The sequence below is a fragment of the Epinephelus lanceolatus genome, chromosome 3, assembly GCF_041903045.1.
Source record: "Epinephelus lanceolatus isolate andai-2023 chromosome 3, ASM4190304v1, whole genome shotgun sequence".
In the NCBI taxonomy this organism is placed as follows: domain Eukaryota; kingdom Metazoa; phylum Chordata; class Actinopteri; order Perciformes; family Serranidae; genus Epinephelus; species Epinephelus lanceolatus.
Window position 1 is genome coordinate 23,054,552 of NC_135736.1, and position 17,762 is coordinate 23,072,313.

The 17,762-nt window shown below is 39.1% G+C and overlaps 1 protein-coding gene across 1 annotated transcript; it reads left to right on the top strand.

The window, feature by feature from the left end:
• Positions 1 to 342: 342 nt before the first annotated feature.
• On the top strand, positions 343 to 16,228 carry LOC117254556 (cytochrome P450 3A30-like). Its single transcript, XM_033622906.2, has 15 exons — positions 343 to 494; positions 623 to 716; positions 3,076 to 3,128; positions 3,281 to 3,380; positions 6,143 to 6,256; positions 6,393 to 6,481; positions 9,109 to 9,251; positions 9,356 to 9,483; positions 12,604 to 12,679; positions 12,805 to 12,965; positions 13,071 to 13,138; positions 14,316 to 14,474; positions 14,860 to 15,022; positions 15,155 to 15,285; positions 15,525 to 16,228. Exons 1-14 carry the CDS (start codon positions 424 to 426, stop codon positions 15,260 to 15,262), a joined length of 1,527 nt encoding a protein of 508 aa, XP_033478797.1. The 5' UTR covers positions 343 to 423; the 3' UTR covers positions 15,263 to 15,285; positions 15,525 to 16,228.
• The last annotated feature ends 1,534 nt before the right edge of the window (positions 16,229 to 17,762 follow it).

A 17,762-nucleotide genomic window follows, 5' to 3' on the forward strand; every position in this document is an offset into this window, starting at 1 on the left:
TGCTATTTGTAATTTAGGTTTTCAAGGACTATAAGGACTCAAATATAAAAGTAATTTTAGTTTCTTCTTGGCTAACATTATATTTTCTGGTATTAGTGGACAAGACTGAAACACAACCACGTTACTGAACACATTTTCCCCTAAACATATGTAGATACATATTCTCAGGTGTGTGGTTGTCATATTGTTTTATTTCGACATATTCATTTGCAATGTGCTCACACAAAGACATGTCCAGGCAAGTACTCGGATGTGTGTGTGGCTTTAACTCGAGTACTATTGCTGTTGTTGTTGCTGCACAGGAGGGGAAGTGGCTAGGTTCTTATGTAATGCTGTGCAAAGACGCCACACCTCCTGGACATGCAGTTCATGAGTTCAGTGCAAATCTGACGACATTACAACTCTGCTGAACAAGAGAGAACGATGGACTACCTTCCTTTCTTCTCTTTAGAAACATGGATTCTACTGATGACATTTATCTGTTTATTTGTTATGTAAGGATCAGAGTGTGATTTTATCTGTGCTTCACCAAATTACCTATGTTTACTTTTGACTTCAAAGTTAAGTGTTTCAAAATGTGAATTTAAAGTCGTGATTTATTGCTTTTTTGTTCTGCACACAGGTATGGCAACTGGACTTATGGGGCATTTAAGAAGATGGGGATCCCAGGTCCCAAGCCCCTCATGTTCTTGGGCTCAGTTTGCAGGCTTAACCCTGTATGTAAACCTTTATAAATCCTTTTTCCAAATGTAAATGATCATTGTACTTGTTTGGAGAATGAGGTAGCAGTGTGCTCGAGGACTGTCTTTGTCATATGATACTCAAGGTTGAAGAAAAGGGTCAGCACATGCGGGAAGAAAAGATGAACTTAAGACACTTGTGTGGAGCAGGAACAGATGCATTTGAATTAAGTTAAAAAGCCTTTATTTCAAAACATGGCTGCTTACATTAAAACACTGACCAGTTTCAACCCTAAAGTCTTCCTCAGGGTGCAAAATGGTGGACAGGAATCAAGCAAACATTTTATGAGCTTGGTAATAATAATAATAATAATAATAATAATAATAATAATAATAATAACTTTATTTATATAGCACCTTTCAAAAACGAGTTACAAGGTGCTGTACAACAGAGATAAAACATATCACATACAATACAATTGCCAGCATAAAAAACCACCAAGAGAAATAAAATTGGCCTTAAAAAATTAACTTAAAAACACCCATCCCCAACAAAATAAACATACAGTACAGCAATAATAAAACAGGATTAAGAGAAGGCCAATCGATAAAAGTGAGTCTTTAGAAGAGATTTAAAAGAATCCACTGAGCTTGCCTGCCTGAGATCGCCGGGCAGGGAGTTCCACAGCTGCGGAGCACGGACAGCGAAGGCCCGGTCACCTTTTGTGATAAGACGGGACCTTGGGACCATAAGCAAAGCAGGGTAAAAGCAAGTCACGGATATAGGCGGGAGCCTGACCGTTTAAGGCTTTAAAAACAAGTAGTAAAATCTTAAAATCAATTCTAAAACTCACAGGCAGCCAGTGGAGAGCAGCAAGGGTTGGAGAGATGTGGTCACTTCTCTTTGTACCTGTTAAAAGCCTGGCAGCAGCATTCTGAATAAGTTGCAGTCGACGGATGTTTCCCTTGCTAATCCCAGAGTACAGAGCATTACAGTAATCAAGTCTTGAGGAGATAAAAGCATGGACAACCTTCTCCAAGTCAGTGGAAGAGAGGAACGGTCGGATTCTTGCTAATTGTCTCAGGTGCCCAAAACATGATTGTACTACCTTCGTTATCTGTGAATCAAAAGATAGTTCTGAGTCAAGGATGACACCAAGATTTCGAGCCTCTTTCTGGAGGCTAAAAGTAGAGGGGAGACTTTCAGGATTGCAGGTGCTGGAGCTAGATGGGGTGAACCTCTGTTTTTGACTCGTTTAGTTGGAGAAAGTTGTTAGACATCCATGTTTTTATATCTGTCAGGCATGAGAGAGCATGGGAAACATCTGAAGAGCCAGGTTTCAGTGGTAGGGGGTATCACTCAATCCTGATTAGTAAGTGAGCACAGGTGGGTGACACCAATAGATTATAAGGAGCCATTTTGAAGTGTTAAGAAAAAAAAGGAACCTGTACTAAAATTAATAATCAATAATTATTATTATTATTATTTTAATTTTAATTATTAATTTTTACTTTCAGTACATTATTGTACAGTATTATTATTATCATTATTTTTAGAAATACTAGACCTTATTTGATGTGTTTTGTACAGCTACAATTTAAGTAATCTTTCCTTTGTTTTACATGCATATTTTTGTAATTTTTAATTTTAGTATAGATTTTTTTTTTCTAAACACTTGCTGCTGTCCATAATCCATTGCTGTCATCCACCTGTGACACCCCCTACCAAGCTTATAGTCCACAGGACTAAAAAGATCTGAAGCCAACGCCCTGGTGCCAGACACTATAGGACACCCTCCAGAGGTCCTGTGTTCATGCTTTGACAGGTCAGAGCCAAGTCCTGTCCAAGGAGGACCCACCATGGATTGGGGTACCTCTGGGGTACCAGCACATCCCTCAAATGTTCGATCAGATTAGGATCTGGGGTATTAGGAGGCAAAGTCGACACCTTGGGCTCTTTGTCCCATTCCTGCGGTCATTCCTGAGCAGTTTTCGTGGTGTGGCGTGGTGCATTGTCCTGCTGGAGGCCACTACCATCGACCAGTGCTGTTGCCATGAGGGAGTTTATTTTGTCTGCAACGGTAGTCGGGTGGGTGGAGCACGTCAAGTGGCATCCACATAAATGCCAGGACCCAAGGTTTCCCAGCAGAACATTGCACTGTAACAAGATGTTATTCACTTACCCCGCCAGTGGCTTTAATGTTTTGGCTGATCAGTGTATTAATGTAACCCCTTCTTAATCACCAACATTTGATGAGTATGTGTAATTCAATTACATATTTCTTCTCATTAACTGTAACTGATTACAATTACATTTATTTTGTAATTTAATTCCATGTAATTAGTTACCTACCAACACTGGTGATGAATACATGTATGCGTTCTCTGTTACCAGGTGTACTACTTGGATGACAAAGAGTGTGCTCAGAAGTATGGCAGAGTATGGGGGTGAGACTACTAAGCTTTTTTTTTTTTTACTGGTTTTGACCCCTGAGCCTCTTACCTAGTTGCTTGTGTTGCTAGTGTTTCTCCTGCTACACTGATAAGAGCTTTACACTGGATGCCCAAATATGTAAATGTGTGTTTGTGTAAATGTTCAGTACATATGAGCTCAGGAAGCCCATGCTGGTTGTGATGGACCCCGACATGTTGAAAACCATTCTGGTGAAGGAGTGCTTCAGCTACTTTACCAACCGGAGGGTGAGAACACACAAGAGTAATGTTAAATCAATCAGATATTGATTAATTAATAACACATGTTGATTCTGAATTTCTGAACATTTGCAATGCTCATTTTCAGCTGTATCGATACACCAGTACCAGTTTCTCACTCTCTCTTATTGTTGCTTTTACTACAATCATTCTGATGTTCTCTGTTACTAACCAAGAAAAGAAAAGTCATCAATTCAACTTCTATGCCCTCAGTATCAATTTCACTGTGGTATCAAAAATGTAGAGACTGTATTACAGAAGCCCTGGTGATACATTATCCTTAGTTCATTGATTAAAGCAGACTAATGCTGCCTTCAGATTGAACTTGTGAGAATTTGTTTTTGAAATAATCAAGTTCCTGCCTGTCCTGCGTTTAAAGTTGTGAAATAAATGGGGACGGGTGGTGACTTACTCATTCCCTTTTCAGAACCGGTTGATGGTCATGCAGGGAAAAATAGATGACAGTTTAATCAAACATACAAAGTTATTGCAATGAGCTGCCACAGTTAAAAACTGGAATTGGCCAGAGTAGTGTTTTTGCAGGACATCATGATGTTACAGTGAAGTTGACCTTTGACCATTTTCTTCATTGTTTTATCCTAATAGACATTTGTGTGAAATTTTGTCATAATTAGCTAATAAATTCTTTAGTTATGGCCAAAAACATGTTTTGTGATGTCAAACACAAGTAAACAGAAGTAAACATTTGTACAAAATTTAAGGAAATTCCCTCAAGGGTGTCTTGAAATATCACGTTCATGAGGATGAGATGGACACAAGGTCACAGTAACCTTGACTTTTGACAACCAAATTCGAAACAGTTAATCCCCAAGACCAAGCAGACGTTTGTGCCAAATTTGTAGAAATTCCCTCAAAGTGTTCTCAAGATATTGTGAACACAAGAATTAGAAGAAAGAGGTCAGAGTGACCTTGACCTTTAACCAACCAACATCAAATCAGTTGGACATTTGTGCCAAATTTGAAGAAATTCCCTCAAGGCGTTCTTGAGATATCACATTCACAAGAATAAAACGAACAAGGTCACATTGACTTTGACCTTTGACTACCAAATTCTAATCAGTTTGATGTTCACACCATATTTAGAGAAATTCCCTTGAAGCATTCTGAAAATGTCATGTTCACGAAAGTATGGACAACCCAAAAACATAATGCCTCTAGCTGTGGCTATCACCTGCATGCAGACATAAAAAGGTTGGGACCCACTGCTCTAGTGAATCTAATGGCTAATTTTAGCATTTTTTAGTTACTGGACAACAATGGAGCTATACTCACTGGCCACTTTATTAGGTACACCTTGCTAGTACCTAGTTGGACATCCTTTTGCCTTCAGAACTGCCTTAATTCTTTCTGGCATAGGAGGTGTTGCCTAACAAGGTGCTGGAAACATTCATCAGAGATTTTGGTCCATATTGACATGATAGCATCACACAATTGCTGCAGATTTGTCGACTGCACATTCATGATGCGAATCTCCCGTTCCACCACATCCCAAAGGTGCTCTATTGGACTGAGATCTGGTGACTGTGGAGGCCACTGGAGTACAGTGAGCTCATTGTCATGTTCAAGAAACCAGTTTGAGATGATTTGAGCTTTGTGACATTGCGCGTTATCCTGCTGGAAGTAGCCATCAGAAGATGGGTACACTGTGGTCATAAAGAGATGGACACAGTCAGCAGCAATACTCAGGTAGGCTGTGGTGTTTAAACCATGCTCAGTTGGTACTAAGGGGCCCAAAGTGTGCCAAGAAAATGTCCCCCACACCATTACACCACCAGCACCAGCCTGAACCGTTGATACAAGACAGGATGGATCCATGCTTTCATGTTGTTTTCACCAAATTCTGACCCTACCATCTGAATGCCGCAGCAGAAATCCAGACCCATCAGACCAAGCAATGTTTTTCCAATCTTCTATTGTCCAGTTTTGGTGAGCCCGTGTGCTCAGTTTGCTGTTTTTAGCTGACAGAAGTGGCACCCGGTGTGGTCTTCTGCTGCTGTAGCCCATCTGCTTCAAGGTTCAACATGTTTGTTCAGAGATGGTCTTCTGCAGACCTTGGTTGTTATTTCAGTATTCTATTTCAGCCATTCTCCTCTGACCTCTGACATCAACAAGGCATTTTCACCCAGAGAACTGTGCCTCACTGGATATTTTCTCATTTTCGGACCATCCTCTGTAAACCCTGGAGATGGTTTCAGCAGTTTCTGAAATACTCAGACCAGCACGTCTGGCACCAACAACTATACCACATTCAAAGTACTTAAATCAGCTTTCTTCCCCATTCTGATGCTCAGTTTGAACTTCAGCAGGTCATCCTGACCATGTCTACATATCTAAATGCATTTGTTGCTGCCATGTGATTGGCTGATTAGCTATTTGCGTTAATGAGCAGTTGAACAGGTGTACCTAGTATAGTGGCCAGTGAATGTATATAGCACAGAGGAATAAACGATAAGAGGCTGCAGCTACACAGACAACACGTATTATTAAGATCAATTCATTGTGGGTCTTGATCTCTCTATGGGATTTGTTGACAATAAGAAAAAAAAAGCAACTAAATGTTGCTGACACACCGCACAATCTTTATCTGCAAACATCATGCAGTACATGTTTGTTTACTGCTTATTGCCAATAAAAGTGCACCAAGCTGCAGCTACATATTCTTTGATCAGGGTTCGACTATTAACAGTTAACCCACCAACACATGTGTAATGACCGCTGTGACCCTTTAGAACTTCCGCCTGAATGGAGACCTCTATGACTCAGTGTCTATTGCTGAGAACGACAAGTGGAGACGGATTCGTAACATCCTCACTCCCTCCTTCACCTCTGGGCGTATAAAAGAGGTAAGAGTTGTCCACTTTCCTAGTTTCATCAGCTTGTATTTAGGTTCACTGAATATTTTAAAAAAAATATACATATATATATTCTTCTTCACCCTTCATGTACTACTGTTCATTTTGAACTTTTTTCTTGTCTAAGATGTTTAGCCTCATGAAACATCATTCCCGCAAACTGACAGCCAGCATGCAGTCCAAGGCCCAAAACAATGAAGTTATTATTGTAAAAGAGTGAGTAATGCTAAAAATCGTTATTAATCGTGACATGAATCAAACCTAGTACTCTTGTGTTTGCACCCTAACTGAGGTCGTGTGCTTTTTAATGACAGAACATCTCCCAAGATGGACACATGAAAGAAGCTAACGTATTAATTAGGGAGCCTCAGAGGTGTTGACAGGCAGATTTTGTTACAGCTGTAGCTTCATTTTTACAGTACAGACATGAGAATGGTATCAGTCTTCTCTGCGAGAAAGTGAATAAGCGGATTTCCCAAAATGTTAAAGTGGAAACTTTTCAACTTATCCCCCCCAGCGTTTCCAAGTAGTATTAATGTTGGTGCCATTGCTGCTCCCCGTTTTCTTCAGAGCCAGCTACCATTGTTTCCAATTAACTTGGTTGTTCCACCATTCCCCATTTCCACTTCTGGAAATATTAACTGTAAAGAACATGGATTGACACCCTTTGGTAACTGGGGATAGCTACCAAGAGCTACCAGGAAGAGCCAAATTATCATCCTCTTCCTGTTTTGATTGAGCAAAGGTTGACAAACTTACTTTGTGCCGAAAACCGAGCCTGTATTTTTCCATGGCATTCAAGATTACACAGTCAGAGCGACGCTAATAGGGAGCCAATCTAAACAATGATCTAAATGCCGATGGTGTTGTTATTCTAAAGCCGTTACATTGTGCAATCAACATTAACTTCATATTGATAATAAAGCAAAAAAAACAACAAAACTTGTCTGTTTCCACTTCAAACTACTTCTTTAACAAAATAAAAACAAACAAGTGTTTTTCAATTGATTTTAAATATTAGACTTTTAATCTATCCCCCAACTGTGATTTGTAAACATCAACAGAGAAAAACACCTTTTCTGAAGCTAAGTAAGATCGTCAGTTGACAAAATTCAATCCCAAAAGTCCAATATTTCATTACCTTTCATTATACAGTATTTTGCTCATTCTATTGTATGTTTTTTACCACCCTCATTCCAGGTTTTTATTTCTGGGAGACCATTAGATTAGTGATAAACCTTTATTGCCCTATACTTAGAGTCTTCAACATTTTGAGGCCAAGGACCCCCTACTACATATATTGTATAAAACTGAGTTGCACTTGAGATAATTCTTTAAATATTTTTGGGTCTTCACCCCTTTGCGCTTGCCTGTAACTGCTCAGTCAGCAACAGTTGTAGTAGCATGGCTAGGTGAATAAACCTCCATTTGCACGTTAGCAGTGGTTTCTGAGAAGGACATAGACTGTGTCAGAGTCTGTATCTCAAGAGGCTATAAAACTAGTGGTAGCATAATATTGTGGCTCACTAGAATGTTCTACACCTGGAATAATAATGCAGCTAATTGGTCAATATGTGTCAAAAGTACATAAATATTTGCTGAATACAGCGTTGGAGGCCGGCCCCTGTTCACTCTTAGGAAGGTTGCTCAGTGGCACATGGTGCACAAAAAGCTCTATTTCCGCGGTATGAAGTTACCCAGATGTTGAGGCCCATATTGCAACTACACTAGAGACTTATGGCAGCCAAGTTCGGCTAAATGGCTTACATCCATTGGCTGAACGACCAACTTTTGGTTTAGTGCTCCATTAACCTGAATGGAGATAAAATGATTTAATTGTGCGGCTCTTCTAGACTTTCCAAATGTTATTGAACAGAATGGATCATATCCCAAAAGTGAAACGAGTCATGTCATGAGGGTGACCTTAAAAAAATCCACTGATTTACAAATGTCTCTCTCCCAATGTAAGTATATGGAAAAAAATCTTTTATGGGACCCATGGCATCATGTGACGAACCACGACGATGTAGTTCCACTTTTCACCACTATGTAAAATTGGCCTCAAAGCCACAGTGATTTAGCATTAGCTAGCCAACATGAATGCACAAGAATTCATGGGTAACAATTATAACAATAACAAGTCTATCATTAAATTTATTTTTTGTAAACAGGCAATGTATCTTTGCTAATTATATGTTGATGTCATGTTAAAGTTTAATGTTTGAAATAAATAAATAAATAAATAAATAAATTATCCAATAATATTTTTGTGGCCCCCTGCAGTAACTCCCCTAGGGGTTGGGGACCAGCTATTGAAGACCCAGGCCCTATACTATGAAACTGAGGTCTCTCAAAATGGATAGAGATTGATTAAGGCAATACTGTTTAAAATGAAAAACGTGTCCTTAAAAGGTTGACTATTCTGAACCCAACTCTAATCATCCAGTCCCTTCTATCAAGGTTTTCTCTGAATCCTATATTTATTTGTTTTAATATAGTGTAAACAATATTATATTCAAAGCTCTAGACAGTATAGCATCTTCAAAACTTAAAGTAATTTCTGTACAGACCGATGCTGTGAAATCTACAAAACTAAAATCACAGTAAGGACAAAGGTAAATCTGTATTTTGAATTTATACATTTATATACTGTATACTTGTGATACAGCATCAAGGTTTCTTCAGTGGGTGTGACATTATCATTTCTCTCCTTTGATTAAGAGATGATTTTTGTAATTGTTAATGGATGCACTCATGCATGTTTTAACCCAGCTGACATTTCTTTGCAGTATCCCCTCAGACAGTAGAACAAACATGAAATAATAACTGTGTGTGTATCCCAGCTTCTTCGGGGCCTACAGTATGGATGTGATGGCGAGCTGTGTATTCAATGTGGACATAGACTCAATCAGCAACCCCTCAAATCCCATGATCACCCATGCCACGAAGCTGTTCAGAATATCCATACCTCTTTTCATGTTCCAAGGTACATCAGTGCTTTTCCATGATACCATTCTTTCTTTAAATTGATGAAAACCAGCTATGTTTTGTGACCAAAGCAAGAATCGTTAAACCCCTTTTCTTCTTAAGGGTGTTTCCCCGTATTTCTTCCCCTCTTGGAGCTGCTCGGTGTCTCCCTTTTCCCTAAGACTTCTACTGATTTCTTTAAAACGCTTCTGGAGAAGGTCAGAGCGGAACGCAACAGGAGCTCACACGAGGTCTGGACAAAACACAAACTCAATATGAATGTAATCTTCTATCGCAGTATGTCTAATCTTATATCATGATAGATATATACTGTATATCACAATAGAGAAACCAGTTACATAGCTGACTACACAATTTCACCTCAAGATCATTTTAGCTCTGTTGTGGAGTTTTCAGTCATATCACTTTTTTTCCATTTAAGGACTCTATAGACCAGGTGTAGGCAACCTGTGGCTCCGGAGCCACATGTGACTCTTTAGCCCCTGTCCGGTGGCTCCTTGAACCTTTGAGAAAAGAAGTCTATGGAAATTCATTCTATGAATCCAAATGTTGCTGAACCTCGATAGCAGTGGCTGGTTAGCTATGGATGCCAAATCCAAAAAAGTAAATTGAATAAAATAGAGAATGTAGTAGTGCGTGGACAGATTTGTTTGCTCTCACTGTCAGCTCTGCAAAATTTAAGTACCAGATAATTATTAATAGTGCCCTGCACAGTGGCCACCTTGTGGTAAAAGATATTAACAAATGCTTATTTAGACCATAAGTATACGCTAATTCAGACTTAATAGACTATTTTCCTTGATTATAAGGCTCAAACATGTTTTGCGGCTCCACACAGATTTTTTCAAATTATTTTTGGTCAAAAATGTTTCTTTTAATGGCAAAGGTTGCAGACCCCTGCTATAGACCCTTTTAAGGCCGACGTCACAATGACATCAGTTTGTTAGCTGGAGGTAAAACCCGCTTCTCCACCACAGGGCTGTAGGCTACATAGGAGTCTTAAAATTATGTCTTGTTGTGTTATTGGGAGCCAGAATAGAAAGAGTCATGACCAGTGGTGTAGTGGTAATGAGGTGGTTGTACTACTAGGTAGATAGGTAGGTTACCGATGAGGAAGTGGGGATACTCTCATATTACAATGGCTTTTTAGCTGATAGGTGGGAATACTGTAACTGGATAGAAAAAGAAGTGGGTATACCCTGTATACCTGAGTATACCCTCCACTACACCACTGGTCATGACTCAAAACCAGCCACCACAGCCCATAAACAAAAACAAAGACTGTGGTTAAATGTGATAAGACCAAAGGACTGGACGGAGGCGATCATCAAAAATGCTCACATGTGCAGCGCACACTTCATATCAGGTTAGGGGAAACGTATTTACTGTTGTAGGGATGAATACCGTTATGTGTATGAAGGGTTATCATGTCCACCTCATCAGAAACTGGGTAGGTATTAAGAGGAATATTGGATTTCTCTGTAATGCTAACTTTTTAGCGCATTAGCTAACGTTAGCTTTGATAGCAAAACAAACTGGAGGAAACCGTACAAGTGTCGTCCTCCTTTGTTCAGATTCAGATTCAGATTCAGAATACTTTATTAATCCCCGGGGGGAAATTGTTTTTGTTCCAATGCTCCGTGCAAAGTAGAAATAGAAATACAGCATGAATGGAAACAAGAGATAAAGATGAAGATATAAATAAGATACTAAAATAGACAATGAAATAAATAAAATAAAATATTAAAGTAGACATTAAAATAAAATATTAAAGTAGACATTAAAATAAAATAAAAATAAAATATTAAAGTAGACAATAAAATAAAATAAATAATAAAATAGTAAAGTAGACAATCTGAAATATATACAATATGCAATGAAATGGTTGTAGCGTTATAAATGAAATAAGAATGAGTAATCATATTGTGTGTTTTGTTTTATAAATAGCCAAATGAGTCCCATCATCATAGGGAGGAGTTGTACAGTTTAATGGCCACAGGTAAGAATGACTTCCTGTGGCGCTCAGTGGTGCATTTAGGAGCAATCAGTCTCTGGCTGCCACTCTAAGAGTGTGGTGCTCTGGGTAACCACACGGTCCATTCAGAGAGTGCTCCAAATTTACTAAACGTCCAGTTTGTGCCAGAGTGCACTCTATTGTCTAAAATAGAGTGGAGAATTGTTTTGTATGTATTGCACTGCACAGCGTCTTGTAACTCTGGTTTTGAAAGGTGCTTTATAAATATAGTTTACTTGATGACTTACTTACTAAGGTACATATTGTGCATTAGAAGATTCTGCGACATTACTGTAATGTCTTTCTGTTGGCCAGAAATATAGGCTATTTTAACATCTCATGACAGTAATAATACAGAAGTTGCTTACACACAGTATACGTAGCTTGTGTTTAGAATGCATGGAAAAATGGATGGTGGGAAAAAAACCACACACAAAAAATTGCATTCTCCTAAGAAATATATCGAGTCTCCATGTGCACCTCTTGTAGCAATGCAACATGCAAATGCTCGGTGAAGGTGAATTTAGCCTGGATCAGCAGGTGTGGTGTTAATTGGATAGTCACTCTGCCAGTCACATCATTGGTCATTTTACACAACTTAAGTTTCTATTAAGTTATTTTGATTTGATTTGATTTGTTTCACTGCTCCGCACCAGCTGTGCCACCTCTGAACATAATTACGAGCTCCACAAATGGAAAACTTTACCTCAGGAAATGACTGGATGGTTTAAGTGTCACAAACATGAACCCACATCACCACAAACCTGCACCCAAAAACGGATGGAGTATGATGACCAAGAGAACAATGATGTGACTGGTGGAGTGAGTGTTTAATAATCACCACACCCGCTGAGCTAGGCTATATTCAACATAACCAAGCCTTTTGAATGTTAGTTGCTGCAGGAAGTGAAACCTTTTTTTTCACGTGGAAGAACTTTATTCACACCTGTTTCACAGATGAAAAAAAAAAATAAAGGACTTAAAAGGACATAAAAAACTATGATTAATGAATCACCAGAATTTTTTTTCTTACATGACTGTTTCCAAGGTAAAGTATGAACTTTATCACTCAACTTTTCAGCCAACATGGATGATTAGTCCTCCTTAGTGCTCAGGGGAAAAAGGAAATCAGAACATCTGCAAAGCACTACACCACATTTACTGTACTCACAAACCCCTATGAATCGAAATATTGCAAAACTCCAGAGCTCATTTGCAACATAAAACAACACATCTCTGTTATCTCATGGTAAACAGTATTTTGTCATACTGCACAACCGTATTCACAAACACACACAGCGAGAACTTGAATAATAGTTATTTGATCTGTTTTCAGAATTCCAGAGATATACTTCAAAATATGATAAACTCTCAGACTGCCAGTGAACCCAAGAAAGACAAACAGCATAACGGTAACTACACAGTAACATCCCTCGCACACAGAGGCACAAATGAACACTAACATGAACGTACACAAATGGTCTTGATGCCTCCTTTTTTCTCCCTCCCTGTTCATGCATCCCACCTGTCCTGACAGGTCTTACTGATCATGAGATCTTCTCCCAAGCCACAATATTTGTATTTGCTGGTTATGAGACAAGTGCCATCACTCTCGTTTTCTTGGCCTACAATTTGGCGAGAAATCCTGAAGTCATGAAACGCCTGCAAGAGGAGATAGACTCCACTTTCCCTAATAAGGTAGAGCACAAGGTTCCGGTACATGATTCACTCTCTATATTTTATTTCATTGATGAAACAAAATCTAAATTGTGTTTAATCAAACTGTGATTTGTAACTCCTTAGGGTGCTGTCCAATATGAAGCTCTGATGCAGATGGAGTACCTAGACAGTGTCGTCAATGAGTGTCTGAGGTAATGCACTGACAGCTGCTTAAATCACAAATATCCTGCTGTGTGTGTGTCTAACTTATTAACTCTATATTCATTGATCAGCTCCCAGTCTGTCTGTGAGCGGCAGATTTCCCTCACTCGCTACGGTTGGCTGGGAAATAACATCAATAAATCAATAACGTGGAACTAATATGAAAACTATTTTATTCAGTAAATATCTGCTGTCCGTCAGCCTGATGAAGGCAGTTTGACCAGCCGTGGTTCTCTCAGCTCTGCGGAATCTGCTTCTGACAGACGGCTGCTTCTGTGGACAGGGGCGCTGCAACCCTTTTTACACAGAGATCACGCTATAGGGCTGCTGTGAAGTCCCTTCTTCTTACTGCCTTTGCATTTTTGCACAGAACCAAATGATGGCGGCATCATGCCACTCCAGTGTGTGATAAGAGAAAGCATGCCGACATCGCAGAATCAAAAGAGGCGTGATGGGCGTGACGTGTAACACAACAGCGTCAGCCTAGTGTGACATATACCCTACACATTGGCAGTGCTTTATAAACAGTAACATGCCATTGACAATCCCTGTTTTAGAGCGGCTGAACTCGTCCTCTGCTCAGAGGGTAGGTAGCTCCTGGGCCTCACTGTTTTCCCAATTTGCAGACATGTTCGTCCTCTGTTCTCCTTTGAGTTAGAGCTTACTACTAACAGCTACTTTTTAAATCAGTGTGGTCCTGTCCTGCCAGCTGTCCCGTTTATACAGACATCGTTTCTGTGCTGTTACTACCTTTGATACTGGCTTAGGCTTTCCATGTAGGCGCATGGAAGGGCAGGGAGGTTTGCCTTAAGGCTTTCTACATAGACATGTGGAAGAGGCTTTCTGCACAGGCCCGAGGAAAGGCAGAGGGGCCCCAGAACAGAGCCATACCACCAAATACAAAAGTGCAAATGGAAATTAAGTTTTCTTTGACTACAGTGTTCCTGACTGAAATAGAGAATAGTGCATCTTTTCACACTAGTTACACTTTCAGTTTTTTTAACACTACAACAAGGGCTTAAAACCTAATATTTGCTATTGTTGAAATGACAAGGTAGGCAACCAAAACCATGTGTTTCAACTGTACATATTCATAAGTTTGGGCATTGACTGTTTAGTCCGACAACGACATGCAGTATTTGTAAAAACTCTTGCTTTGGTCAATAGGCTCTACCCTCCAGCTGGACGTGTGGAACGAGTAGCCAAAGAAACTGTAGAGATCAACGGAATAAAAATCCCAAAGAACATGACTGTTATGGTTCCAGTGTATGCTCTGCATCATGACCCTGAGCTGTGGCCAGAGCCCGAGGAGTTCAAGCCTGACAGGTAGCTGCCAGAGTGTGTATGTGTGTACTGTAGATCAGTAGAGCTTCACTCAAGGACTAAGATGTAATAATTCTCCAAAGCAACTACTAAGAATTTCACAGTGCAAACTTTATATTTTTTCGGTGGGCCAAATAGCTTTGAATGTTTCATAATGACTGCATCACTCTTATCAGTGAATGACAAGAAATTTTCTGGATCAATTTCTAATAGAGTGGTTCGTGCATTACTGAAACTAATTTCATCATTTTTTCCTAGTTTTGCCTATGAAGTCCTTCATGCTTAAATTATTCGTACAGTCCAATGAAACATACTATATTTAAAGGCTCTTTATACTTTTTTTATGTAGTAAATTTCTTTTTTTGTTGTTTGTGTATGTTTTTTCAAGATTCAGTAAGCAGAGCAAGCAGAGCATCAACCCATACACTTACCTGCCATTTGGGATCGGGCCAAGGAACTGTTTGGGGATGCGATTTGCTCTGATGATGGTCAAACTGGCCTTGGTGGAAGTTTTGCAGAACTACAGCTTCTCCATCTGTGAGGAGACAGAGGTGATTCTATTTAAATTACTTACTTAGGTCGACATAGACTACATGCTTGTTTTTATATAATAAGACATTTGACAAGCTGGATTTGGATTAAGAACACACGTTTCTGATTTAGTGAATGTGTACGTTCCACAGATCCCTTTGAGGATGGACCCTAAAGGCCTTGTTGGACCCCTAAATCCAATCAAACTAAAGCTGGAGACACGTTCAATGACCTCAGGAAAGGAGGACAAGTCCTACTAGGAAATACACTCCTCAAAACTGAGGTGTCCTCTACTAGCTGAAAATGCTTCTTTTAGTAATAGTTTAGTAATACAGGTTTTCAGTCTGTATCATAATTTTTTAATCTGACCTGAAACAAAGCAGTTACAGTGATACTCAATCATGTTGATTTTTGAAAAATATAACTGTAATTTATGTGTGCATAATATTCATGAACTATGCCAACTACATGAACTACTACCAATTCAGTATCTGACAAAATGTCTCCCTTTCTGTTCCTCAGATATGACATTGGATAACAGCCAGAAGTATTTTTGCAGAACATGATGATGTCACAGTTCATTTAACCTTTGACCTTTTGTATATAAAACATCATTACTCCATCTTTTTATCCTATTAGACATTTGTGTGAAGTTTTGTGATAATTAGTGTATGAATTCTTACAGTTTGGCAAAAATTTGCTTTGTGAGGTCATAGTGACCTTGACCACCCTCAAGCAGTTCACAGAAATGAGACAGACAAGGTTTTCGTGACCTTTAACCACCATAATCTAATCAGTTCACCGGACAGTTGTGCCAAATTTGAGAAAAATAAAAAATAAAAAAAAATCCTCAAGGCATTCCTGAGATATCGCCTTCACAGAATGGAACGGACGGAGCGACAGACGGAGACGGAGGGATAGATGGCTATCGTATCATAACAAAGGAATACAGTTCTGAATATCAAAACACTAATGAATGCACTTTGGGTAGTGATCCAAACATGTAAGCTACCAAAATTTGTGACAATTACATGAAACTAAAAAGTTTCACAAAACACTCAAAATGGTGGAAATGTCAAGAAGACACAAGGATAGTGTAATATCCAAATTGTTAAAATAGTAGTTTCATAGTTACATGTAAGATAATCAATAAACTGTGATAAAATAAACTTTGGGAACTGGTTATACTGTACCTCTGGAGGCTAATAAAGCACATAATAAATGTTTCTACTTGTGTGTTGTGTGAGCGCTATGGTGCATCCTGAGAGATAATGCGGTAACACTTTATAAGTCAGCCCACGTTTTAGTGTGTACCTCTCACCCACTTTCCCGGGAGTTAGCGTATAACTCCGGGAACTTACATGTACTTTCCCGGGAGTTAGAGCATAATTCCTCCCCGTCACTTACCACATACTTTCCCAGAAGTTAGAGTATCCCTCGCGGTCACTTAGCACATACTTTCCTGGGAGTTAGAGTATAACTCCTCCCGGTCACTTACCACATACTTCCCCGGGAGTTAGAGTATCTCTCGCGGTCACTTAGCACATACTTTCCTGGGAGTTTCCCGAAACTTATGGTTTAATTTCCTTATATGAATCTGTATATGTATGAAGTGCAATAAAAACAAATGTTTTTGCCCTTTGCTAATGGCAGTTGATTCAGTCACTTTTATGTAGCCTATGTGTCATCAGGCAGTTTCACCCACACTCCAGGGTTTTAACATTTATGTTTTGTTTACATTTCATTGAATGAGTTTGAATATGAATATGTCAAGAAATGGGTCTATATTCTGCGAATTGCCTAATTAATGGGCAGGCTGGAGTACAAAGCAAACTTACCTCTCTCAAGTGCACATCTATGGAAGTCTTGTAGTGCCATCCGAGGACGAAACACAAACAATACAGTCATGTAATAATATAGCCTACATATATCTTAAAATACACAATAATGAGTCTTGAAAAGTTATAAAATGTTTTTATTATTTAATTACACAGAAACCACATGGTAGGTGCTGTTCTCACATCTACAGCGTACTTTCACCAAAACTTACAGGGAAACTAGCCAGTACTTTCCACCTAAGTAAATACTAACAAAAGAGACCGGGCTGGATTATGAAGTTTGCACTGTTTGCCTGTCCTTAGTCTGAAAGTACTAGGTAATTTCCCCAAAACTTACAGGCAGTACTTTCCACCTAAGTATATACCAATAAAAGAGACCGGGCTGGATTATGAAGTTTGCACTGTTTGCCTGTCGTTAGTATGAAACTACTAGGTAATTTCCCCAAAATTTACAGGGAAACTAGGCAGTACTTTCCACCTAAGTAAATACTAACAAAAGAGACCGGGCTGGATTATGAAGTTTGCACTGTTTGCCTGTCCTTAGTCTGAAAGTACTAGGTAATTTCCCCAAAATTTACAGGGAAACTAGGCAGTACTTTCCACCTAAGTATATACTAACAAAAGAGACCAGGCTGGATTATGAAGTTTGCACTGTTTGCCTGTCTTTAGTCTCTAGCTTGGCACTCAGATGTTAACCCTTTAAAAACAGTTAGTTCAATGCTTCACAAGGTAACAATATTACCAGAAAGTAACACAAAGATGAATCAAAAGTAATACAAAGATGAATCAAAGTGTCCTTGACAAGTGTCTTATTCAAGTTCAGTTTTGTTCATTCTGTTATAAACTGTTCAGTTTAGTTTTAATCCTTTATTGTGACAAATGCACTTTTTAAGTCACAAGTCAAGTGGAAAAGGTTGTTGTG

Excerpts from the sequence above, each read along its gene's own strand:
- LOC117254556 (XM_033622906.2), top strand. The coding sequence starts at position 424 with ATGGACTACCTTCCTTTCTTCTCTTTAGAAACATGGATTCTACTGATG. Across the intron at positions 6,257-6,392 it reads CCTCTGGGCGTATAAAAGAG|ATGTTTAGCCTCATGAAACA; the intron begins GTAAGAGTTGTC and ends TTCTTGTCTAAG. Across the intron at positions 9,252-9,355 it reads ACCTCTTTTCATGTTCCAAG|GGTGTTTCCCCGTATTTCTT; the intron begins GTACATCAGTGC and ends TTTCTTCTTAAG.